This window comes from Apostichopus japonicus, chromosome 22 (assembly GCF_037975245.1).
Source record: "Apostichopus japonicus isolate 1M-3 chromosome 22, ASM3797524v1, whole genome shotgun sequence".
NCBI classification, from domain to species: domain Eukaryota; kingdom Metazoa; phylum Echinodermata; class Holothuroidea; order Aspidochirotida; family Stichopodidae; genus Apostichopus; species Apostichopus japonicus.
In genome coordinates this window covers 1,435,974-1,459,533 of record NC_092582.1, presented here as the reverse complement: position 1 = coordinate 1,459,533, position 23,560 = coordinate 1,435,974, and the positions used below count along the sequence as shown (strand labels likewise).

General features: G+C 38.0%; 2 protein-coding genes across 9 annotated transcripts in view; one reads left to right on the top strand and one right to left on the bottom strand.

Moving 5' to 3' along the window:
* The window catches only part of LOC139963575 (complement factor H-like), a 60,800-nt gene extending 39,155 nt beyond the window's left edge, over positions 1-21,645 (bottom strand). Inside the window, exons 1-4 of one of the 8 annotated variants that reach the window (XM_071964447.1) lie at positions 21,401-21,645; positions 11,565-11,762; positions 10,785-10,958; positions 10,039-10,239 (exon numbers count right to left, since the gene is read on the bottom strand). In XM_071964447.1, coding sequence (XP_071820548.1) covers positions 10,039-10,239; positions 10,785-10,958; positions 11,565-11,762; positions 21,401-21,458 — 631 coding nt within the window. In that variant the 5' untranslated portion in view covers positions 21,459-21,645. Of the gene's footprint in view, positions 1-10,038; positions 10,240-10,784; positions 10,959-11,564; positions 11,784-21,400 lie in introns of all 8 variants that reach the window. The other 7 variants (XM_071964446.1, XM_071964445.1, XM_071964449.1 and 4 more) reach the window with 7 other exon arrangements.
* On the top strand, positions 11,792-21,383 carry LOC139963576 (uncharacterized). The gene is made up of 2 exons (XM_071964454.1): positions 11,792-13,601; positions 20,488-21,383. The coding sequence occupies exons 1-2, from the start codon at positions 13,073-13,075 to the stop codon at positions 20,892-20,894; spliced, it is 936 nt and encodes a 311-aa protein (XP_071820555.1). The 5' UTR covers positions 11,792-13,072; the 3' UTR covers positions 20,895-21,383.
* Positions 21,646-23,560: the final 1,915 nt, after the last annotated feature.

The following is a 23,560-nucleotide window of genomic DNA, read 5'->3' as shown; positions in this document are numbered from 1 at the left end:
ACCCTATTTGGCATTTCAAATAACGAGAATCATGTTTAAAAGGAGTATGGGTGGTAATTAGGATTCAATTATGCGTAGGCTCATCATTATCAACGCAGACAAACGGACCCTCCTGAACAAACGCCCAGAGCTCATATCGAAATGTCGCCACGAAAACAAGTTCTACATAAACAACTCAAGTCCAACCACCGAACACCGTCAAGGGAACCACACACAACTAAAGAGCGAACACCGAAGGAAGGCAAAAAACCCACCAACAGAACGGACGCAAAAGAGAATACTCCGGCAGTACAATACACCAACAACCCTATAATCCGGGTAACCCCGACGAGGATCCTATATATTCATGGAGCATAACTTGAAGCTACCAGTTGTCTGACGATCTCTATCACGCGTGAAACTCCCCTACCTACTCTGTTAGATACCTTGGAGGTGTCTTCGTTTGACACGAATATCCCAACGAAGAGGGCATTTCGGCCTGCACAACAGCATTCAAACCGAAACGTGGCAGCCCCCGCGAAGAAAGAATTGGCCGATTTGCTGCAACTAATCTTGACCAGCAATAATATGGTATTTGGCAACAAACACTACCTCCAAATTCATGGCACCTCAATGTGCTCCAAAATGGCACCGTTTTTTGCCAACATCTTTATCGGAAACCTCGAGAAAGAATTTCTATCTCGACAAAACTTGAAACCACACACGTGGTTACAATTCATTGACGATATCTTTATGATATGGACCCATGGCGAGGCAAATCTAAAACTCTGCATTGATGACGTTAACTCGTTTCATCGCATCAAATTTACTTTACATGCCGTTCACTTTCTGGACATCACTGTGACCCTTCAAAATGGTTCACTCTAAACAGACTTGTTCAATAAACCTAACAACAAGCACAACTACATTTTTACCAAGCAGTTGACATTCACGTCACTGTAACAGAAATATTCCGCACAGTCAAGTGTTGCGCATTCGATGCATATGCTCCTCTGAAGTCGATTTTGATTCCCGCACTAAAGAACTGTCACAGCATCTCCCAAACAGACAGTATTTTCGCGGTACTATTGAAAATGCCATCAAAAAGGCTAAAAGCAAGCCCCGTACCGAAATATTGGCGTGCAAAACTCTTTAAACCAGCTCCAAAAGGGTACCATTGGTTACTGAATTCCACCCTGGTCTCCCACCACTAGCTAATATCATTCATAACAATTTTCACCTACTTCAATGTACCGAACGCCTGAAATCAGTTTTCTAAGAACTACCTGTCATCGCTTTTAAGGGACCCAGTAACGTACGGGATATTTTAGTTCGGGCATCCTTTCAGGATGACACTACCATTAAGGGAAAATAAAACAGAAACTACAGGGCGGGTACACAAAGTTGCAAAACGTGCTTACTTGTCGATTCGACTGACGTCTTTCTGAGCAACCAAACCAAACGCACGTTTCATATTCGGCGTAAAATAATCTGCTTATTCAAAATGTCATTTACTTCATCTACTGCATTGCATTTTACGATACGTTGTAGAAAAAGAAAACACTCTTAGAATGAGAAAGACACAACATAGATCGCTGCAACCAACCTGTTGCACATTATTTCAATCTCCAAAATCATACAATTGAGAATTTGCGTGTTATTGCCAATGATCAAAACGATTCATGGACATAAATGTAGGAAAGGAATAAACAATTTCTTGGTACTAACTTAAAACCACGGCATCACTCGGTTTAAACATCAGAAACGATTTGCTGTCCCAGATAAACTAAAACAATTCATAACAAAGCATATGAAACGACGGATTCGGGATAAAATATTCGGACGCGGTTTAAAATAATCCGATTTTCTAAAACTTCTGCACAATTCAGCAGAAATCAGTAAGTCGCTTTGACTTCACAACCTTGCCAACACTCTTCTCTATAAAATAGTTTCAATTCATGCTACTCCTTGTCACTTTCAGTGATCATGCTCTGAAGAAGAGCTAGTTTTGCTTGAAAGCTCTGCAAAAATCGAACATTGGCTGTTTTACTTCCAATCACTCACCTTATTTAATTGTTGTATCTTACTCTTGATTGTTTAACATTTTTTTTCTGTTATTCCTATATATATTTCTATATATATGCATATATATATATATATATATATATTCTGTTACGATCAACTCGATCAAGGCCAGAATACACCTCCCCTTGGGTTCAAAACTCAAATGACTAAACAATACACTGTAAAATTTAACTTTAAATATAACAATAAGTATTTATTTAATTGTGTGTTTAAGGTAATTAAAATCAAACAAAGATCATTTATCAATATCTAAGCAGTTTACACTAAAACAGATTTAATAAGTTATACTATAATTTACTCACGACCTGGTGTGTGCCGCGACGCGAGCTGCAGCATAAGTCCAGTGACAAAAAGTCCTGGCGAATATTCCAGCGTACAATTAATGGCGAAACTTGTCGACGGACGAATGTCCAATATTGAAGAAATCCAGCTCCCAACTTGATGACTTCCACTTCGGAGGTCGACTACTAATGAATGTTCAAGTTGTGCTTGCAGCTTGTTTATCCTTGGATTCCTGTCCTCAGAGGCCACAATAAGTAGTGCTGATTGGCACAGACGGCTACACAACGATGGACGACTTCGAAGCCGGAAAACTTGTGACAAATTCACTAATGTAAAGACAGCTATAACTCTACTGTCAAACTAAGTGAGTATTTACTCACACTGGAATTGTAGGATTCACTTGAGCGAGATGTTATTAAACTCCTTGAGCCAAGACGGTTAAAAACTCTTGATCTCAAATTATCAGGTGCTTATATAGCATTTCCACAAGTCCAGAAAGATCTTGCAATGTCCATCCATTTTAGAAGCATCTTACAGTAGCTCCAGCTCAGTTCAACCAATCCAAAAGGTCACTTCACCTTTCCAGGAAATCCTCACCTAGTGTTCTAAAAATAGCACAGGGGATGTCCCCTTGGCAGCACTCCGATGTTCTAGCATGTTCCAATGTGTACTGTGTAGAGCTGATCTAAATTGTTCTCAAATGTTCTAACTCTTCTAGAAGCTTCTCAACTTTTCCAAATATTCTACACACACCAGATAAGCACACATACCAGGCAGGTCTATACTATGATTCTTAGATTAATTTATAATATTCTATAATATTGATTTATAATACAACTATTTGTTGCAAAAATCATACAAATTATTGAGATTACTTAGGGGCCCGTAACAATATATATATATATATATATATTTGTCGACCAAATGTTAACTTTTAACAGATGTCGACCAAAGGTAGGATTAAGTGTTATATATATATATATATATATATATATATATATATATATATATATATATACATATACATATACATATATATATATATATATATATATATATATATATATATATATATATATATATATATATATATATATATATAGTAGAAAAATAGTAAAGTTTGCTAGTGCTAATGATAAAGAAAACTAACACGACGTTTCGGGTATAAACCCTTTAACAAAGTGAGCAAAAAGACTACTAAAACTGTAAACAGCGAACGAAGAAAGATAAAATGGTCCAATGCACACACATGAAAGAAGCGAAAAGTAGCAGGGTGAAGGACTTACAACAAATCGAATTTACAGTTTAAACCATAAGGGGATAAGGTGCCAAGTCGGAAAATTAGTCTATTTTCGGATTTAAGACAATCGATATCAGTGCCTCTGGAAGACAGAGCACACGTAACTGAAAAGTCAGTGATCTTACAGGGGGAGGGGGAATTGAAGTGAGAGGCGACAGGGTAACCAGGAAACTTGGATTTGATGGAGCGTAAGTGTTCGGTAATACGATCTGCCAGTCTACGCTTGGTTTCACCTATGTAAAGTAAATTACAACGTTTACATATGATAACATAACTTACATTAGTGGAAATACAAGAAAAGTGATGTTTAATTATAAAGAGTTTTTAGGGCCAGTGATACGAAGCATAGTGTTTGAGGTGACATATCTGCAGGTATTACATCTACTACGGTTACAAGGGTAGGTGCCAGGAGTGTCGACAGGGATGGGCTGAGGATGCGATGCCCTCACCAAATGATCCGCCAGGTTGTTCAGTCGCTTGTAAGCTGTAATAGGCATCTCCTATAAGGGTATCCTATAACTGAGGGAGGATACCCTCCCTCAGTTATAACCACCGCCAATCAACGCATTAACCTCATCAGCCGAGAGTCGACTCTGGAACCCACCAACGACGTCACTAACACCGACCGCATTCCCCTCACACTTCCTTTCCATCCCTTATCTCAACACATTCGCCACACCGTATACAGGAACTTCAAAACTCTCACACGTGACCCCACCACCAAGGAAGTTTTCACGGAGATGCCTATTACAGCTTACAAGCGACTGAACAACCTGGCGGATCATTTGGTGAGGGCATCGCATCCTCAGCCCATCCCTGTCGACACTCCTGGCACCTACCCTTGTAACCGTAGTAGATGTAATACCTGCAGATATGTCACCTCAAACACTATGCTTCGTATCACTGGCCCTAAAAACTCTTTATAATTAAACATCACTTTTCTTGTATTTCCACTAATGTAAGTTATGTTATCATATGTAAACGTTGTAATTTACTTTACATAGGTGAAACCAAGCGTAGACTGGCAGATCGTATTACCGAACACTTACGCTCCATCAAATCCAAGTTTCCTGGTTACCCTGTCGCCTCTCACTTCAATTCCCCCTCCCCCTGTAAGATCACTGACTTTTCAGTTACGTGTGCTCTGTCTTCCAGAGGCACTGATATCGATCGTCTTAAATCCGAAAATAGACTAATTTTCCGACTTGGCACCTTATCCCCTTATGGTTTAAACTGTAAATTCGATTTGTTGTAAGTCCTTCACCCTGCTACTTTTCGCTTCTTTCATGTGTGTGCATTGGACCATTTTATCTTTCTTCGTTCGCTGTTTACAGTTTTAGTAGTCTTTTTGCTCACTTTGTTAAAGGGTTTATACCCGAAACGTCGTGTTAGTTTTCTTTATCATTAGCACTAGCAAACTTTACTATTTTTCTACTAGAATTCTCAGTGCTACGCAGAACATTGCCTATATATATATATATATATATATATATATATATATATATATATATATATATATATATATATATATATATAAATGTTGGACATAATTATATCAATATTACACTTGTGAGTACTCTTTGAATTAATTTGACATTGTTTTCGCCCAATTAACGGCGACTTGAAATCCTTTTGCCTCTGGGCTGCCAAGCTTAAGTTGTCTTGGATACTTACATTAGTTCTGCGGAACTTATTTCTGTGTGTGGTGCACACGTTAGCTATGTCTACCTCCGTTGCCGAATGCACAGTGTGCAACTGCATGCAGGCAAACATATTGTGTTGTTTTCTTTGCCAACCATCAGTGCATGCATTTGATTGTGGAAACAAGAAGAGGCTGTGCGCATCATCATTGTATAATATGCTGAACAATGCATCTAAACTCTATCCAATTTTTTTTCTACATCTGTGACTCTTGTAAATCAGACAAAGAGGCTAGCGTCAACTCCCCTGATCAATCGCGATTGTGATATAGAAAAGAAAGTCGATCGCCTGGGGCTCAACCTGAATGAAATTAAGAATCTCATTGAATCTAATAGCCAATCTCAACAATCAGCTGAATAAGCCAAAGGATCTATTCATGCTAACGTTCCGACTGCCCCTGTCATCGGCGAGTGTTGGAAAAATGAAGAGAAATTGGTTGAAATAAGGAAGGCTCGTGTAAGCAAATCCGCACTGGTTATTCCAAAATCTCATATTGACACCACCACACTTGAGAAAACTATTGTTGATAGCAATGTCCAAATTAGCAAATCTTCCAAAAACCAATCAGGCGAAACCATTATTGTATGTGACTCAGCTTCATCACGTGACAAACTGTCTACTGCCATCGCTAACAGCCTACCCAAAATTGGAAGCTGGTACCATGCTGCCAACTATTGCAGTTGTCGGATTTTCTGCTTCCTTTGCTAATGACCCTTTGCCTGTTCTACTTCAACAAAATCGTTGGTTGGCAGAATATTTTAAAATCAATACTCTTGGAGATCATATTACTCATCTTGTTTCAAAGCCGTTGAGAAATGATGAAACCGTTTTTCAAGCCCCATCACTTCGTCCCCATCACTTTGGGACTTCATGAAAAAAAACATGGTGATCGTATCATCTTGGGTATGAACTCTTGCAAAGTTTATAATAGATTCCATATCAAGCGATGTAGCATCTGTCAACTGTTTGGGCACTATCATAAAGAATGCTCTAACAAAACCACCCCTTCTTGTGCCATCTGTGCAAATGACCACGAAACCAGTCTGTGCAAGATCTCCGTTGACGAAATAGATAAACATTTTTGCATTAATTGCAAACGTGCCAACTCTGGAACTCGCGCAAATCACATGGCATCACATGGCATCATCTATAACTTGTCATCAGTATGTCGATGCGCAGAACAAAGTAAAACGATTGATTGCTCGTTTAAACTTGACATTAGTGTCCAGGACGGCAATACTAAGACTTTCGACTTTAGTCTTTTCGTCTTTCGCCTTTAAGACTTAAGTCGGCATTCACAAAGGCAATTCATATTGGAGACTGCTAATGTTCGTTCAGCTCGAAATAAAACTTCTTTAATTGTTGATCACATTATTCATTCTGGCACTGACTGTTTTGTTTAAACGAAACTTGGCTTAAGTCAAGTGATACTGTTTCCGAAGCTGCCTTAGCGCCTGTGGGTTATTATTACCTTGGAGTGCCTCGACCGCTGGATAGAATTGGTGGTGGGAATAGTTTAATTGCTCGTGCCTCAATTAAGATCAACCTATTGCATTCTGATGAAAAGTCGTCTTTTGAATATTTTGAATGGCTGGTCGCTAATGACAATCTCAAAGTTCGTTTAATAATTATCTACCGTCCTCCATATTCCGAAGCTCATCCGGTCACCACTTCAACTTTTTTTCCGAGAATTCAGTGATCTCCTTGAAGACTGTGTGCTTTGTCCTGAAAAAAAAACTTATTCTTACTGGCGATTTTAATATCCATGTGGATGATCACACTAGTACTGATGCTATTAAATTTACTGATATTATGAATACGTTTAGTCTTCAGCGACATGTCTCCATTCCAACTCATGACTCCGGACACACGCTTGATTTAATCATCACACGATCTACTAACGATGTTGTGTTATTGTCTCAACAAGCTGCTCTAAAAGTGTCTGATCATTGTTCAATTCGATGTTATCTTGACCTTCCTATTACCACACATTCAACCAAGGAAATTGAATACCGGAAATATCGAAGTATTCGTATTGATTAATTCTGTACAGATATTTTGAAATTTATGCACAACTGAATGGCTTGATTTGGAGAGTTTAATTGAATGCTATGATAGTACTTTAACATCTGTCCTTGATATCCACGCCCCAGTTCTGACCAGAGTTATTACCGTTAGGCCAACAGTGCCTTGGTTTTCCGATCAACTGAAAATATTACGCTCCGCTTGTCGAAAGGCTGAGAGAGTTTTTCGTAAATCTGGCCTTGAAACTGACAGACGGGTCCACTGCTTTTTGCGCAATGAGTATTCATTCCATCTGGATTATGCTAAAAAGTCTTATTATACAGCAACCATCCGGAACTGTGAAGGCGACACCAATAAACTATTTACTGTTGTAAAGTCATTGCGTAATAACAAGCAAGTTGTGTTTTATCCGCCACACTAGAAAACTATGGAACTTGTTAATGACTTCGGACAATTTCTTATATCTAAACTTGATAAAATTAATGCAAACATTGACTCCATTGCTACTGGTCCTTTTGAACCTTATGTTCGACAGCATTTCCAATCGAAGTTGACTGGGTTCAAGCCACTTTCTAATGATGAAGTTAGCACAATTATCAAATCCTCCAACACGGCTACCTGCAATCTTGACCCTATAACCACTTGGTTACTTAGAAAATGTCTTGACCCACTGTTGCCTGTATTGAATAACATGATAAATCTTTCACTAAAAGATGGTTATGTTCCTGACAAATGGAAAATTGCTACCGTTACTCCATCGTTAAAGAGAGCAGGTTTGGACCCTATCTATTCTAACTATAGACCAATAGATCATTTGAGCTATGTTTCCAAGTTAGTTGAACGAGCTGTAGTTAATAAGATTGTCTCACATTGTTCATTACATGCTCCTTTTCCTGATTGCCAATCTGCGAACAGGCACAATCACTGTACAGAAACTGCACTTATGAAAATACATAGTGATATATTGATGAATATGGACCAACAACAATGCACTCTTTTAATCCTGTTGGATTTGAGTGCAGCGTTCGATACTGTTAACCATGAAATTCTTATGAACATATTGCGTACCCAATTTGGTATTGTTAATAATGCACAAAAATGGATTGGTAATTATCTGTCTTTCAGAAAACAGCATGTATCTATAGAAAATATCGCATCGAAATTTTTTTCTTTGAATTGTGGTGTACCACAGGGCAGCTGTCTCGGTCTTGTTCTTTTCCTTTGTTATGTTTCTCAATTGTTTGCCATTGTCTCTAAACACCTTCCTAACGCACATAGTTATGCTGATGATACACAGTTATATTTATCTTTCAATGCTGGTTCTCTGTTATCTAAGGAACGGGCTGTTCTGGCAATGCAATCACTTATATTCGAAAGAAGACATTGGATGATCAGCAATAGGCTAATGATCAATGATTCCAAGACTGAGTTTCTTTTAATTGGTACTCGTCAACAAGTTGCTAAGACTCGGGTTCAGATGATAAAACTAGGAAACGTGGATATTAAGCCATTTGATAGTGCTAAAAATCCTGAGGTTCATCTTGACAGCAACATGTCAATGGACATTCATATTGGAAAAGTTTTTTCAAGGGCATACCGTGGACTCTATAATATTCGTCAGATCAGAAAATTCCTGGATGAGGACTGTACTAAAACTCTTGTTAATGCTTTTGTAATTAGTCACATTGACTACTGTAATGCACTCATGATTGGTTTACCTGATTATAAGCTTCATAGAGTTCAAATGGTATTTAATGGAGCGGCTCGGTTGATTTACGCTCTTCTTAAATTTTGTTACATTACTTTTACTTTACAATCTCTTCATTGGTTACCTGAACAGCAACGCATTGAATTTAAACTAATCTTGCAAGTATTTAAATGGTTTTAAAAGGTCTTGCAACTAATTATTTATGTGATATGATCTTGGTGAAGTCTAGTTCTCACTTTTTGCGCTCACATTCTCAAATCAACCTGCATGTTCCTGGTATCAATCATAATACGTTTGCCTACAAAGGACCTCGGTTGTGGAATTCACTTCCGGTGGAATTGATGTGTATCGACTCCTTGACCCTGGATGCTTTCAAGATAAAGTTTCTGTTTAAGCTTGCTTATTTTGATTGACCCGACTGGTTGGCTTTTTCCTTGTTAAGCGCTTTTGAATGTTTTGTACAAAATTAGCGCTATATAAATGCATATATTATTATTATTATTATTATTATTATTATATATATATATATAAATGAAAACGTATTGAGAAGGAAAATCCAGAACAGTGAAAACTTCCAGCATCCAACGGGATTCGAAACCGGGCCTCCCGCTTTGTTCGCGGACACCCTAACCAACTAGGCCATGGACGCTGATTGTATGTCCAGAGGTTCGAAACCGAATCTGTATGTGTCTTTATGTGTCTGTGTATGTGTGCAAATATATGTCGTAGTTGAATGCTGACTTTTTACATTCAGTTTATGATAATATTAGCAAATAAGATAAAAAAATCCCATCAGCGTATGGAAACATAATTTTTTTTCACGAGACCCAAATATGATGATACGCTGTATATCAATTACCCCTGTTCCCCCACCACCGAAAAAAAATACGCAAATATTTTTAGTATTTGAATACTGTGATTTAGAAAGGAAGTGAATATTCGTTACAGGTCTTCTTACCGGCAATACACTCTGGAACTTCCTGATCCCACTGTCCATTCCAACACCTAGACGTATGCAAAACTACGCCGTCAATGAAATGTGTTCCTGGTTCACATACCGCATGGAGTCTACTACCGTGCTTTGGGTTTGTGGTACGTTGATTGTTGTGGTCATAGTAAACAAACCAGCCATTTGGAATTTCCACCTTACTGCAGGATACTTGAGATAAAAGTTATTTGCACGTATTACATGGTTTAATAAGCTCACCATCAAAATGTTGTCTAGACGTGCTTTCATTGTTTACTGACTGTGTAGTGCACTTCTCAATAACACACAGAAGCAGATTACCCCATACAGTGAAGGAAACAATGAACAGACATACCGTTCCACACATTTAAGTGACTATACTACGTAATGCTACATGTGTCACATTTGTCAAACATACAATTCACAAGAACACCAAAGACATTATTCTACAAATAAGTTAAAGAGGTGAATAATGTCTGCATTATTCCCTTCTTCTATGCTGACATCAATATTCCATTCACTACTCTGCAAGTTCATTTTGTTGCAGGGCTCTGAGAAAAGGAAAGCATAAAAAGAAACTAAACATAACTAGGAGTAAACCAATAGGTAAACGAAAGATGTTAAACGAGTGGCACGAGTAATTTGTAACTTGCGTGGTAGATAGCAATGAACATTTTACATCTGAATAAAGGCTACATCCGGTGTGCAAGTTAGTAGATAAAGGTGTTATTCCTTACTCTCGACACATTCCGGTAGAGCAGTTGTCCAGCTTCCCAAATCACATACTGAATCTTCCATATCTGTGGCTCGGCAACCCGCATTACAAGCTACTTTTCTTGTTGTTCCTTGCTCTGGGTTATCCGTGGAATAATGAACACGTCCATTCCGAATGTTTTGGTGGACACATGGAACTGAAATTGTACAAGAATTTTCCATATGATTACGTAAGAAATAAATGATGAAATAGAGGCTGGACCCTGTGCTTTGTTGAAGCGTATTCTTTTCAGCTTTATTTCTTTACATTGTAAAGACTTTGTAAAACGGACTGAATCTGTATCCAATACATTACAAGAAAGTAAAAAGGTGTACACAAAAAACAGCGTCCTTCATTATTTGCAACACTATTTAAAGAAAAATTCATTTCAACGATTTAAGATTTACTTTTAAGGAAATATGATGTAGAAATGATTTGTTTTAAATACCCTTGTCCTTATCCGGGTAAATATAATGTATAATATTGTGTTGATATTTACATTTTGAGAATCAGTATTATAACTTTCAATACATGTGTAACTGTTCATGTGTTCATGTGTATCTCTTTCCTCTTATTACATATTCCCCAAGATTGATTTCCATGAAGTAATAATTGCAATCATAGTAAGGTTACTGTTGCTTCGATTATGAAATATAGGCCTATCCGGCCATTGCTTAAATCGAAGGCTAGGTATTCAATCTATACATATCAAATAACACATTAACATTTTGTCTCCATGCGTTATTCAGATTTCATGACATACTTTTAGTACAAGTTGGTGCATCTCCTCGCCATTGTCCATTAAGACATTGCTTCGTGTCACTTGTTCGATGTCCACGCTCAGTACATACAAAGGTAGCAGTGGTACCGTGTGGTCTGGTTCCTCGCCTCACTGAGACTCTGTTATATACAACTCTCCATTGGCCAACACCAATATCATCCTCACTACAGGGACAGGGATCTGATGTCAATACAAAAGAACCTGTGTAAACAAACGAGTTTGGAACCAATTTCGGTTACTCAAAGATGACATGAGCTTGAGTCTGAAGAGAAAATAATGGACATATTGCTTATGAGTTTGTTCTCTCTATGAATTACATGAGGTAAATTAGATATCATGTACACAAGCCTATTAAGCTCCCTGGTTGTTCAAACAGTAAGCATTTGATACATAGTAAGTCAGTTATTTATCAGAAGAGCCGATCTTAAATTCATTATCATAGAAAGTTGTATTTAGAAAGAAAATGTTCTTTACGCATGTTACTCCCTGGAAGTTTCGAGACTAAAATTTGGCCATTTTCTTCGAAGCGGCTGTTTTAAATATTTTTGTCTATATAAATTAATGGAATTTGATCTACAGATTTACAGAGCAGAAATGTCCTTAAACAGAACAATGCATCTCACCTCGTCATGACATATTAGGTCATAATATCAATAACCTTGTTTTAACGGCCGATTAGTAAAGTGTACGTAATCCTGCTAATAATGCGCTAACATTTACCTTCAGTACAAACGGGAACGTTTGTCGACCAAACGATATATAATTGGTCCTTGAAGCGCACACACGTACTTTTCGGAGCTCTTGCAAGTTGGGATTTCTGGGATCTTTTTTTCATCAAAACACCTTTTGATTCGTTTAGTTGTTTATTTAGAGTTATTTTTTGCCTGTTCCTGTCATTCTGCATGTTTTTGTGTTCAATCTATGCTGTTTTTTGTCTTGTGTCAGTGCTGTCCGTGGTTTAAGGTCTGTAGCGTCAGTGTATCCTATCGTTCAGTGTATAGTCTATGTTGAGCCTAAGCTGCTAATCGTGTGTATCGTTTTTCCGTGTTCGCGGGTTTTTATGTGCATTAGTGTACTCGTTATTATTGTCTGTTCCTGTCATTCTGCATGTTTTTGTGTTCAATCTGTGCTGTTTTTCGTCTTCTCTCAGTGTTGTCAGTTGTTTAAGGTCTGTAACGTCAGTGTATCCTATCGTTCAGTATATAGTCTCTATGTAGCTTCAGCTGCTAATCGTGAGTATCGATTTTCTGTGTTCGCGGGTATTCTGTGCCTCGGTGTATTTGTTATTTATTGTCTGTAACTTTTATTTTGCATGTTTTTGTGTTCAATCTGAGCTGTTTTTGTCTTGTTTCAGTTCTGTCCGTGTTTTTAGGTCTGTAGCGTCAGTGTATCCTATCGTTCAGTGTATAGTCTCTGTTTGGCCTAAGCTGCTTATCGTGAGTATCGATTTTCTGTGTTCGCTGGTTTTTCTTTGACTTAGTATTTTCGTTATGGCTGTGCCTGATCATTTAGTCTGCTGTGATGCGTGTAATATGTGGATCGAGTTTGAGATATCTGGCTTGGAATGTGATTTTAAATCAGCGTCTAGTGAAGCTATTGTGTTTGTTTGCGATAAGTGTGTGAAACTTAAGGAATTAGAGGAGCTCTTGAATAGCTGTAGTTGTGTATGGACGGAAGTCGGGAATAGTAGAGCTGTGAGTAGTGCAGTTGCTGATAGGGATTGTTGCGAGGTTGTTCCAACTTGTAATGGCTTTGACGTGTTACCTGTGGAGGAGTTGAGTGATGTTGATGATGGGAATGAAGTCTCCCAGGAGGGAGATAGTGAGTGGCTAGTAGTGGACGAAGTGCGTGGTGATTGTGATGTGATAGAAGGTGGTAGTGTGGTTGTAAACAGCGGTCAGTGGGGACAGGAGAAGTCGAAAGGTAGAATGGTATTGTGTGGGGATTCCCTAGTACGGTATGTAGACCGAGAGTTCTGCAGGGCGGATAAAGCAAAAAGGGTCAGGGTATGTTTGCCAGGTATCCAGTCAAAACGTCCCTTTACCAAAACGTCCTCGCTTTTTTTAAGACTAAAACGTCCCCGCTTTTTACCAAAACGTCCCGCAGTCAAAACGTCCCCGAGAGTCAAAACGTCCCCGCTTTTAATATCAGTTGGAATGCAAATGTGGATGTTTTTAGTTAAAATCAAAGAGTAAGGATAGGTATAGTTTAGGTTGAAAACATATTTTTTAGGAATGGGAAGTGCCGGACATGAGGGAGGAAACATTTTTGAGTATAATTTTCTGTGGTAGGAAATGATAAATAGAAAAGGGAATGCAAGAGGGGCTGTAGGGTAATAGGATTTTTTTTAAATACGAGTTGGTTTCTGAATCAATATATGCGACATTGAGGGAAGGTAAAAAAGAATTTTTGTTTTGTTTTCGTATACAACAAGTTACTTTTGGAATATATCAATGAGTAAGGATATGAGGATAAGTATAGTTTAGGTTGAAAACAGTTTTTAGGAGTGGGAAGTGTCGGTTTTGAGAGCGGAAACATTTTTGAGTATAATTTTCTGAGGTAAGATAATATAAAGAATCAAAATACATGCACGGAATACAGAAAGGTTAATGAGCACGGTGAACACAATGAGATACATGTTAGAGGATTAGTAGACAAGGAATGAAGAGAAGAAAGCAACAGGGGAAAAAGAGAGGTAGGAGATAAACAGTGGAGGGACAAAGAGAGGATTAAAGGAACGGGGTAGGGAATAAACTGGAGAAGGACAATGACAAAAAGGTGTGGAGAGAAAAAGCAAAAAAAAGGGTGTGGAAGAGAGCTGTGAAAAGAGGAGTGATGGGGTGGGGGGAAGAAAAGAGGAGGGCAGAGGAAAATTTGGTCATATCCTTCATATCACGTAAGATAATACAAATAGAAAAGGGTAATGCAAGAGGGCTGTAGGGTAATAGAATTTGTTGAAACACGGGTTGGTTTCGATATGAATATATACGATATTTTGAGAGAAGGGAAGAAAAGAAAATTTGTTGTTTGTTAACGTACAAGTTACTCTTGGAATATACGAGACAAGTTTTTCCTACAGAACATACGTTTATTTTTCTCTCTGAAGACACTTTATATTTTTGATTTTCGTGATTCTTTGCCTATTTTTCTACCCGTTTCCAGAATTCATTCTGCTTTCTTAATGTTTTGGTCTAGAAGGGAGACTACGGCTAAAGCCCCAAGTCCTCTCTCTCGTCTCTGCCCTCCATAATTATAATAATATTTAATAATGCTACTTTGTTATATTATTTGAAAACAACAAAGTAAGATAATAAAAGGGAAGGAATACAAGAGGTTATGAGTTTTTTTTTACTTTTGGAATGAACATATACACGATGTTCCCCCGGTTTTATTCGGTGACCATTCCCCTCCCCCCCCCCCCACCCCGAATATTTGCTTCCGTAAAATATGAAAATCCCCTAGTTGAATGTCGTGATTTTTTTTTCTCGCTGAAAATTCGCTTTTGAAAAAGTATGAAAATTTGACGCGGTGACCTTTTTTCTTTGCAAAATTTTGCATTTGTAACCCCCCCCCCCCCCCGTCAGCCATTTCTGACGACGGCCCTGCAGGGAAGGGAATACAAAGGATAAAGGGTATGTTTTTGTGTACTTTGTAAGCATGCTTCCGTTATCATATATAAAAAATATAGAAAGAAATCACGGAGGGTAGGTTGGGAGGGGTAGTTACAAGTTTAGTGGTCATATATTATCATTTTTTTTTTATAAAAGAGGAAGAAATAAGCAGAAAGGTTTGCGTATTCACGTCATATTCATTCTTCAAAATTCTATATTAAGATATTTTGTGAGATTTTGAAACTATTCATGAAAACGAAAGATTTTCCAGAACACTCAACTATTGTCCTTGGCAGTCCTTAAATACGGTCCGATACCAACAGGGATATATAACACAAAAACACGCATATAGCGTACTTTTGTAAAGTTAATATTGTAAATAATTCATCCACGCCGAAAACGTCGGCCACTATTAATGTCACAAAGGCAAGTTTAAGAAAAGACACGATGGGCCATTATGAAGCGACCCTTTATTAAACATTATTTCTAATATTATAATAAAGAACCTTCTGTGGTCGGCGGCGGTCTTTAATTCTAAGGTCTGTCACCGCCGGGGAAAGCCTATATAAACCCAAGGGACCTCGGTCACCCTTATAGTTCAAATCAAGCTTCGCTTAGAGAGAACATTGATATTCAATCTAGTCCAAAGAATCAACCATTTTCAACTTCAAAATCAAGATGACAGAACAGCACATCTGCATTGACTGCCAAGAAGCCAGTGAGAAAGAGACAAGAGGCCTTGCTGTGTGATGGCTGTAATCGATGGCAACATCGCATCTGCGGAACAGGGATAAGCCGTGAGGAATACAGAATGGCTGTAGCTCAAGAAACAGATGTAGAGTGGATTTGCTTCCAATGATAGCTTCATGCCGCCAATCTCATCGCTGAGAGCACCTGACTTTCACATCGATCAATTGAACAAGCCCTTGGTGGATTTGATATTCCAGAAATCATGCAAGAGTCGTCCATCGAAGACCATGCTCCCCAACAATACGATGGAAGCGACCGATCAGAAACTGCGTACCAAATCATCACAGATGGTTCACAGAAAGGCAAAGAAAAGTCAGCAGACAGTGACAGGTACACGTATACAGTAAAGACCCAGCGAGCGAATGGAAACAGAACCTAGACATGTAGCGTTCGAAACAAAGCTATGTGGTGCAAGGCTACGGTTCTGCAGAAAGGCGCAAGTTTTACGAGAGGTACCCAGGCCCATATTCACCCAGGTCAACTTGGCGCCAAATTGGCAACTAAGATTTCAGCGGAAGTGAAGAAGACGGCTGCCCGAGAGATCTTCACATCAGCTGCAGAGATTGTGAACAAGATAATGCTCGAGGAAGGAATCCAGGAAGCAAAAGAACCCTTAGAGGCGCTCCAGAAACCCGTCAATCTGGCAAGAAGAGCAAACAGACACCGACAAAAGATGAGACCTGCTGAACCACAAGACCACAGAACCACTAGAGTTCCAGATTGATGAGAGTCACATTCCTAGTGATTTCCTCCGAAAAGACATTAGAGTTGACGGCACCTGATGTTCGCAAGTGACAAAATGATTCAACTGCTTGCGAAATCCAAAACATGATACATCGATGGGACATTCAAGGTTGTGGATGGTCCGTTCAGCCAGCTGATGTCCATACATTCCTTCGTTCGCAGTGGAGATAACATGAAGCAGGTGCCCCTCATGTTTGTTTGATGTCGGCAAAACGCGAGAAAGACTACCGAAAAGTTTTGAAGGCCGTTAAGAAACTCACTACCACCCAAAGAGTGACAGAGATGGTATTAGACGTTGAAAGGGCCGTTTGGAATGCTATCACTCGCGTATTTCCGAACGTCACAATAAGAGGCTGCGCCTTCCATTGGACACAGTGTATATGGAGGAAAATACAAGAGATCGGACTTGCCCCAGCATACCGGAACGACGATGGAACACACAAACTGTGCCGACAGCTCCTAGCCTTGCCATATCTGCCGCATGACCACATACAGCCGGTGTTGAAAAATTGGAGCAGAAGGCCACAACAGTAAAAATACAGGAGCTTGTTGAGTACATCCGACGCCAATGGATAGAAGACAACCTGTCCGCACCAACAACGATGTCGAGGGCTGGCATGGGGCCCTGAATCGCCACGCTCGCACAGGAAATTTAACTTTCTACCTTCTTATCAGGCTTCTTCAGGAACAAGCCGACATGGTCAGCATCCAAGTACGTCTAGTGTCCGACAACAAACTGCATCGTAGAAAACGCAAACAATATCGCTTGGTCCAGGGACCGCTAATTGCCCTTTGGGATGCTTACATCGCCTGTGAAAGAAACGCCCGTCAGCTGTTACGAAAGTGCGCCTACCTCGTCTCATCCAACATCGATGGAAAGGCTTGAATAACTTCTGAGCTGAAATATAGCTTAAATGGCTATCAGGACCTAACTCCTCGCCTGTCCCTACGGGAAGAAAAGAGGGCATGAGCAGGGCCTTGGGGTAGTTCCCAAGTGCGCTCAACCATGACAATATCTACAAGATCAAATTGCAAAACACAATGATTATGTTGCGAAAACTTCAAGAAAAAAATTCTTATAACAATAAGAAAGTTTTATGATCCAATTTCCAAAGTTTTCATGATTGTATTTCAAAAAACTTTACATTTTGTGAAAAAAAAATCTTTATCACAAATAAAAAAAAAAATTATGAAATTACCAACAAGTTCATGATTTTATTGCGAAAAATTATATCACGAAAAAAATCCTATCAAAAATGCAACAAAGTTATAGGACGTACTTACCAAAGATTTCATTTCATTATTACAAACAATTGTAGGCTATTTCATTCAAAAGACAAAAATTCTTATCATCAATAAAAAAAAAAGTTATATGAATAATTTACCAATTGTTTTAAGATTATATTACAAAAAATATATATTTCATGAAAAAGAAAGAAAATCTCTATAAAAAAAATTTACCTGATCAAATTACCAAAAAATATCATGATCATATTACAAATAAATTATATTTTGAAAAACAATTTGTGACCAAAAATTTAAAAAAAATAATGATTTGGTAAATAAAAATACAAAAAGGGGCATGGACTCTCTCCAATGTCAAAAGATTTCGATATTAGACAAGTTTATGGAACCCCTCTACCTTTTTCCCAGTTGGCATTTCCCACATAGTCTCAACCGTGGTAAAATCAAAAGATAACAAAAGCACGATTAGGAAGAAAGGGCTCTCTGAAGATGTTGAGAAATCGATGTAAATAAATGGTTTAGAAAAATTATGGCTATGACACGTTGCTGCAATGTCGTCTTTCTTTTATTGATAAACTAAATTCAACAACTGTGTAAGATTTCTGAAAGGAAAAAAAGGAAGAAAATAGTGTAACTAGTAAAACAGTGACAAATAAGCCAAACTGAAATGATCATGTAACTTTTAAGTAGGTGTTTAAAACTTGTGGCACTAAAGGGCATCCTTACATTTACATTTGACAAAACATTCTCAGTGGCCTTAACAACATGGGAAGAAATATTCAGCCGCTAGGTCCACTTAAAACTTAGCATATACTTACACAACTGAAGGTAAACAAGTGAGAGTAGGTTAATAGCAACTGCAAACATCTTTCGACCCTAACTTTACTATTTTTCATGCCAAAGATAATGTTTCTCATTCGTGTCCAGAGCTTTTTGTTTTGAATAATACTAATATTTGTAAAACAGATTGCGTCAAATATCTTGGCCTTATGATTGATGCTAAATTGTCATTCAAGCAACATATTGATGACCTTTGTAATAGTCTTGTTTAGTTTAATGGCATTTTCTATCGCCTCAGGGATTCGCTCACTCCCTCTGTAGCTATTCAGCTTTACTATTCACTGGTTTTTTCTAAGATTTCTTACGGTGCTGAAATTTATGGCATGGCTAAAGCTACCATACTTAAGCTTTTACAAATACTCTAAAATAGAATGTTAAAAACCAGTACTTTTCAACATCGACGTTATCCTACCAGTACTTTGCACGAAGACCTTGGTATTCTTAAGGTCAGCGACATTCATGTTCTCAAGATGTGTTGTTTTATTTATAAGTATTTCAACAATATTCTCCCCGTGTCTTTAGTGATATTTTTAATCTCTGTAATTCCGAGTATATTCGTAACAGAACGAGGAATAATACCCATTTTTCTGTTAGCAGACATCACACGAAACACGGTGAATTACTCTTGAACAACTACGTACTGCTATAAAACCTGGAAAGTGCTTCCAAATGATATAAAAACTGTAAAATCTTATGTAACGTTAACTTTAAGCGAAAACTTAAAGCACACCTAATTGAAAACTACGCTGACTGAGTATTGATTATCTCATGTTTGTTTATCTCTACTCTTAATTGTTACCTTCTTTCTTTTGTTTTTTGTTATTTTTGGTCGCTATCTCGATAAACTACTATTGTTTTTCTAGTGTCCTGTTTATACTATACAACTTTATTCTATTGTTCTTATGCATAGACGAAATAAATGAAATGAAATGAAATGAGGTATCAGGTCATAACTAAGAACGAGCTCACAGTCACAGGCCTAACCAAGCAGAACCACGTGTAAGCAATCCCCACCATAGTAGCCTAGCCCGCTATTCAAATAATACCCTGTTTAATTCTACTTTACCCTCCCTTATTAAATATACAGATAAAGAAACGTCGACGAGCAACAAATCAACAACATAACTTAACATCTCTACTGAATTACGTTATACGTTAGAATATTAAATAAACTACATTCTTTTTGTAGAACTTGTTCACCGACAAGCAAAACATGTAACGTTACAACACTAAAGGTAATCGAACGATATATTCCATACTTCAAAATGTCAAATATCAACAGGGGCACGTACCGTAAATTTTACTTAGTAAAAATAAACGATAAGTGATTTTTCACTCAATTTAAAATATTATAGAGATATATTTATATTGTATAGATTACGCATCCAAAATCTTTTGTCATTCCTCTTGTATAATATTTTTTGTTTTCCTTAATTCGTTAATTCACTGATAAACATATAGCGTATACTTTTTTTTCTACGATATACTCCATGATTTATTTAGCGCCTGTAATTCAACTTGCATGCCGATAGCTTAGCAAAGTTATAACTTAAAATTAATATATATTCACAACTGTGAATGAATCTGATAGGCGGGGACGTTTTGACTTAAGGGGACGTTTTGACTTACGAGGACGTTTTGACCAACGGGGACGTTTTGACCAAAAGCGGGGACGTTTTGGTAAAGGGACGTTTTGACTGGTAAGCGTTTGTCAGGTTCTAAAATCCAGGATGTCAGTAAAAGGGTTAACAAAATCGTGTCAGATGAGGAGGTGGTTGTGGTCCAGGTAGGCACCAATAATGTGCAGAAGGAGTCACAAAACATTATTCAGTCTAGGTACCACGAGTTGATGTGTCGACTAGCATCAACTCGGGCTAAAGTTGTCATATGTAGTTTGTTGCCAAGATTTGACAACAAGGTTCTGTCAGATAAGATTGTAACTTTGAATGGTTTATTGTATAGTCTGTGTGCCGACTTCGGCTTTACATTTGTTGACATATGTTCATCTTTCCAGGGTAGAAGGGATTTGTTCGTCAGGGATGGTTTGCACTTAGCAAATACTGGGGCCTCGTTGTTTGGTAGGATGGTGAATTACTATGTTGAACAGCTATGTTTAAACTAACTTGGGGGCGATGAGGTCAGGGTATAACAATTGAGGTTATTTAGAAAAGTGGAAATGGTTGAACAAAACAAGACCATTTCTATTAAAAATTTGACCTTTCAAAGAGCACTGGAAAGGGTTTACTTTTGCACTATCAATTTGAGAGTTTATCTTTTTTTCTATTTCTCTCTCTGGCCAAAAAAGAAAGGGCACTATTTAGGCTGTTAGGTAAATATAATAACGTATAATAGTAGACATCAAACTAAGTTGCATGAGTTGAAAAATAGTTTCCCTGTACAAGTTGCTCTGTATAATTAAGATAATCTGACTTTCTATTATTCAACACTTTGTTGACCACATTTGTCTTCAATTCAGGTATATGGCCCGTATTAAGTTTTGAAACAATTTATCAAAATAACCTCATTATTTGATCTTGAAATTGATTTTCATTAAAGAAAATAACGTATATATGTGTTAGCACTTTTGGTTCAAGTAAAAATATTAATTAGCTTTTAATTTCAGCTTACCGATGCTGATCGAGGCAAAGGCACCAACGGACAAACAAAACAAAATCAGGTACTTCATCTTGGCAGTCTTTTGGAATTTCTTTAACGTTTGGAGTCCTGTCCTCAGGTCTCCTCTGAATTTATCATTTCGGATCTTGTACTTAAAGCAGAGAACCAAGGGCAGTACTTAAGGATGAGTATTCAACATTTAACTTTTCAACCAATCGTGTAGTTCGTTATATTCATCTATAGTGACGTATATCGAACTTTATCCTGATTGGTTGAAAATTGTGGTGCGATATGATATGTAAGACTTTGGCTTTTCTACCCAGCGAAACACAACATGACCCCAAAAAGTGTCCTTAAGGAGAATCAAAAGAAAACAAATGAGAGAGGAAGAATATGATAACATGGTATTTTTGTGACCTCTCTATATATCTTTTCGATAATAAACCAAGAGCTGTTTGGATTTGCATACAATAGGACATTTGCTTATTTGTTTTAAAAGGTCAAAGTGTTGTGTATAGGTTTTTATGGTTATTATATCATTGGGTAAATAGAGATACCCCAACGAGATCACGGTTACAACACTCTAACTTTGAGCCGCTTTGTAAAGGAACATGCATCGTAAAAGTGTCGCGTTTATTACTTATTTACTGTCGACAATAAACTGAGGATAAGCAACATACGCGGGATGGATCAAAGCGGAACATAAAACTTATATTTATGAACGGAATCACATATCGATAAGAAATCACATATTAATAGGAAACTTTATTCTTCCTTTGTTCAATTGTTATCGAGTTCATGCAGTATATGGACTCATTGATAGGCTGAACAATAAAAAGAAAATTGAACGCTCAAGTGCACCCTCCTCATCCCCCTTCCCCCTCCCCACCTCCCGCGCCAGTCCTATGGGCAAGTAGCCAGACTATATAGCATGTAGATCTCTTATGCAGAAACATGGTCTGGGGGTTTTGCGGTCCCTCAACGTTTTTAAATTCTTCCGAAACTGAAAGGTCGATTTGACAACTGTGTGACTTAATTCATTACAAACACACAGTTTTAAGTGATTTAAAATTATATACTCGCAACCTTCGAAAGTTCATGTTCGAAAGTTCGAAAGCTATGTTGGTGTAATGGCGGACTTAGTAAAATATAACGGCTCAGTTATTCATCCGACATCGCTGGGGCGTTTGAAACACACTGCTGATTTAGCGACTCGGATGACACCCTGGAGCGCCACAGACCCTGGAGGAGGGTTCGCCTCTTCCTAGACGATAGATCAATCCGCCACTCTGCTAGTATCACTTAACAACAAAAATGAATTAAGAAATCCTGATTACTCCAGTGTTACATGCAGTGGCGTCGCCTAGGGGGGGGGGGCACGTGCCCTCCCAACAAAAATCGTTACTCCAGGTCCCCCCCCAGATGCGATTCGTAGTGTAAAAAAATTACTCAAACAATTTTTTTTTTACAAAGGACGAAACATATAATGTTTTCAGTAAAACCTTTTATTCCACCGACCATCACAATAACCAGTTGTTTTCTCACTAACAAAGTCACAGAGGCCCGGCGTGAATCGCTAGTGCTTTAACTCCACTACTACCGTGCATGAACTTCAATTGCAATTTTCAACACTCTTATTAAAAAACATTACCAAGGGTCAATTTCCATTTTCTGTATAACTTTGTTAACTGCCTCAATTAAAAACATAAATATCAGACAGACTTTAAGCCCTAAAAATCTCGAACATAAAGTTACTTCAAGGACCCTCAAATAATCAACAATTTCTCAAAGTGGGGAGGCGACACCCCTCCACTTGGACCCCTCCCCCAGGACGGCATTCACAAATAAACACTGTGCTCCCCTAATTAAGTGGTGTGCCCCCCCCCCCCGCCTCAGGTTGAAATGTCTGGCGACGCCGCATGTTACATGTGTTAAAGGATTCATAAGCCCAAACATGATCTTTAGCTGATATGACAGAGATTTTTATGAAAGACAAATTTTCCTAAAGAGCAAAGACAAACTTATTGCCCTTTTGGAAGACATCGTAGGTTCAAAGTAGTGACTTAGAGTCATCGCTTTTGTAAATATATCATAAATCTTATTCTTAGTGTAATGGCAAAAGTTAAAGGTCAAGTGACACGTAACAGATTTCCTTCAAACTTACACAAATTG

Coding starts and splice junctions, on each gene's coding strand:
- LOC139963576 (XM_071964454.1), top strand. CDS start 13,073: ATGGCTGTGCCTGATCATTTAGTCTGCTGTGATGCGTGTAATATGTGG. Junction 13,602..20,487: donor GGTCAGGGTATGTTTGCCAG/GTATCCAGTCAA, acceptor AGCGTTTGTCAG/GTTCTAAAATCCAGGATGTC.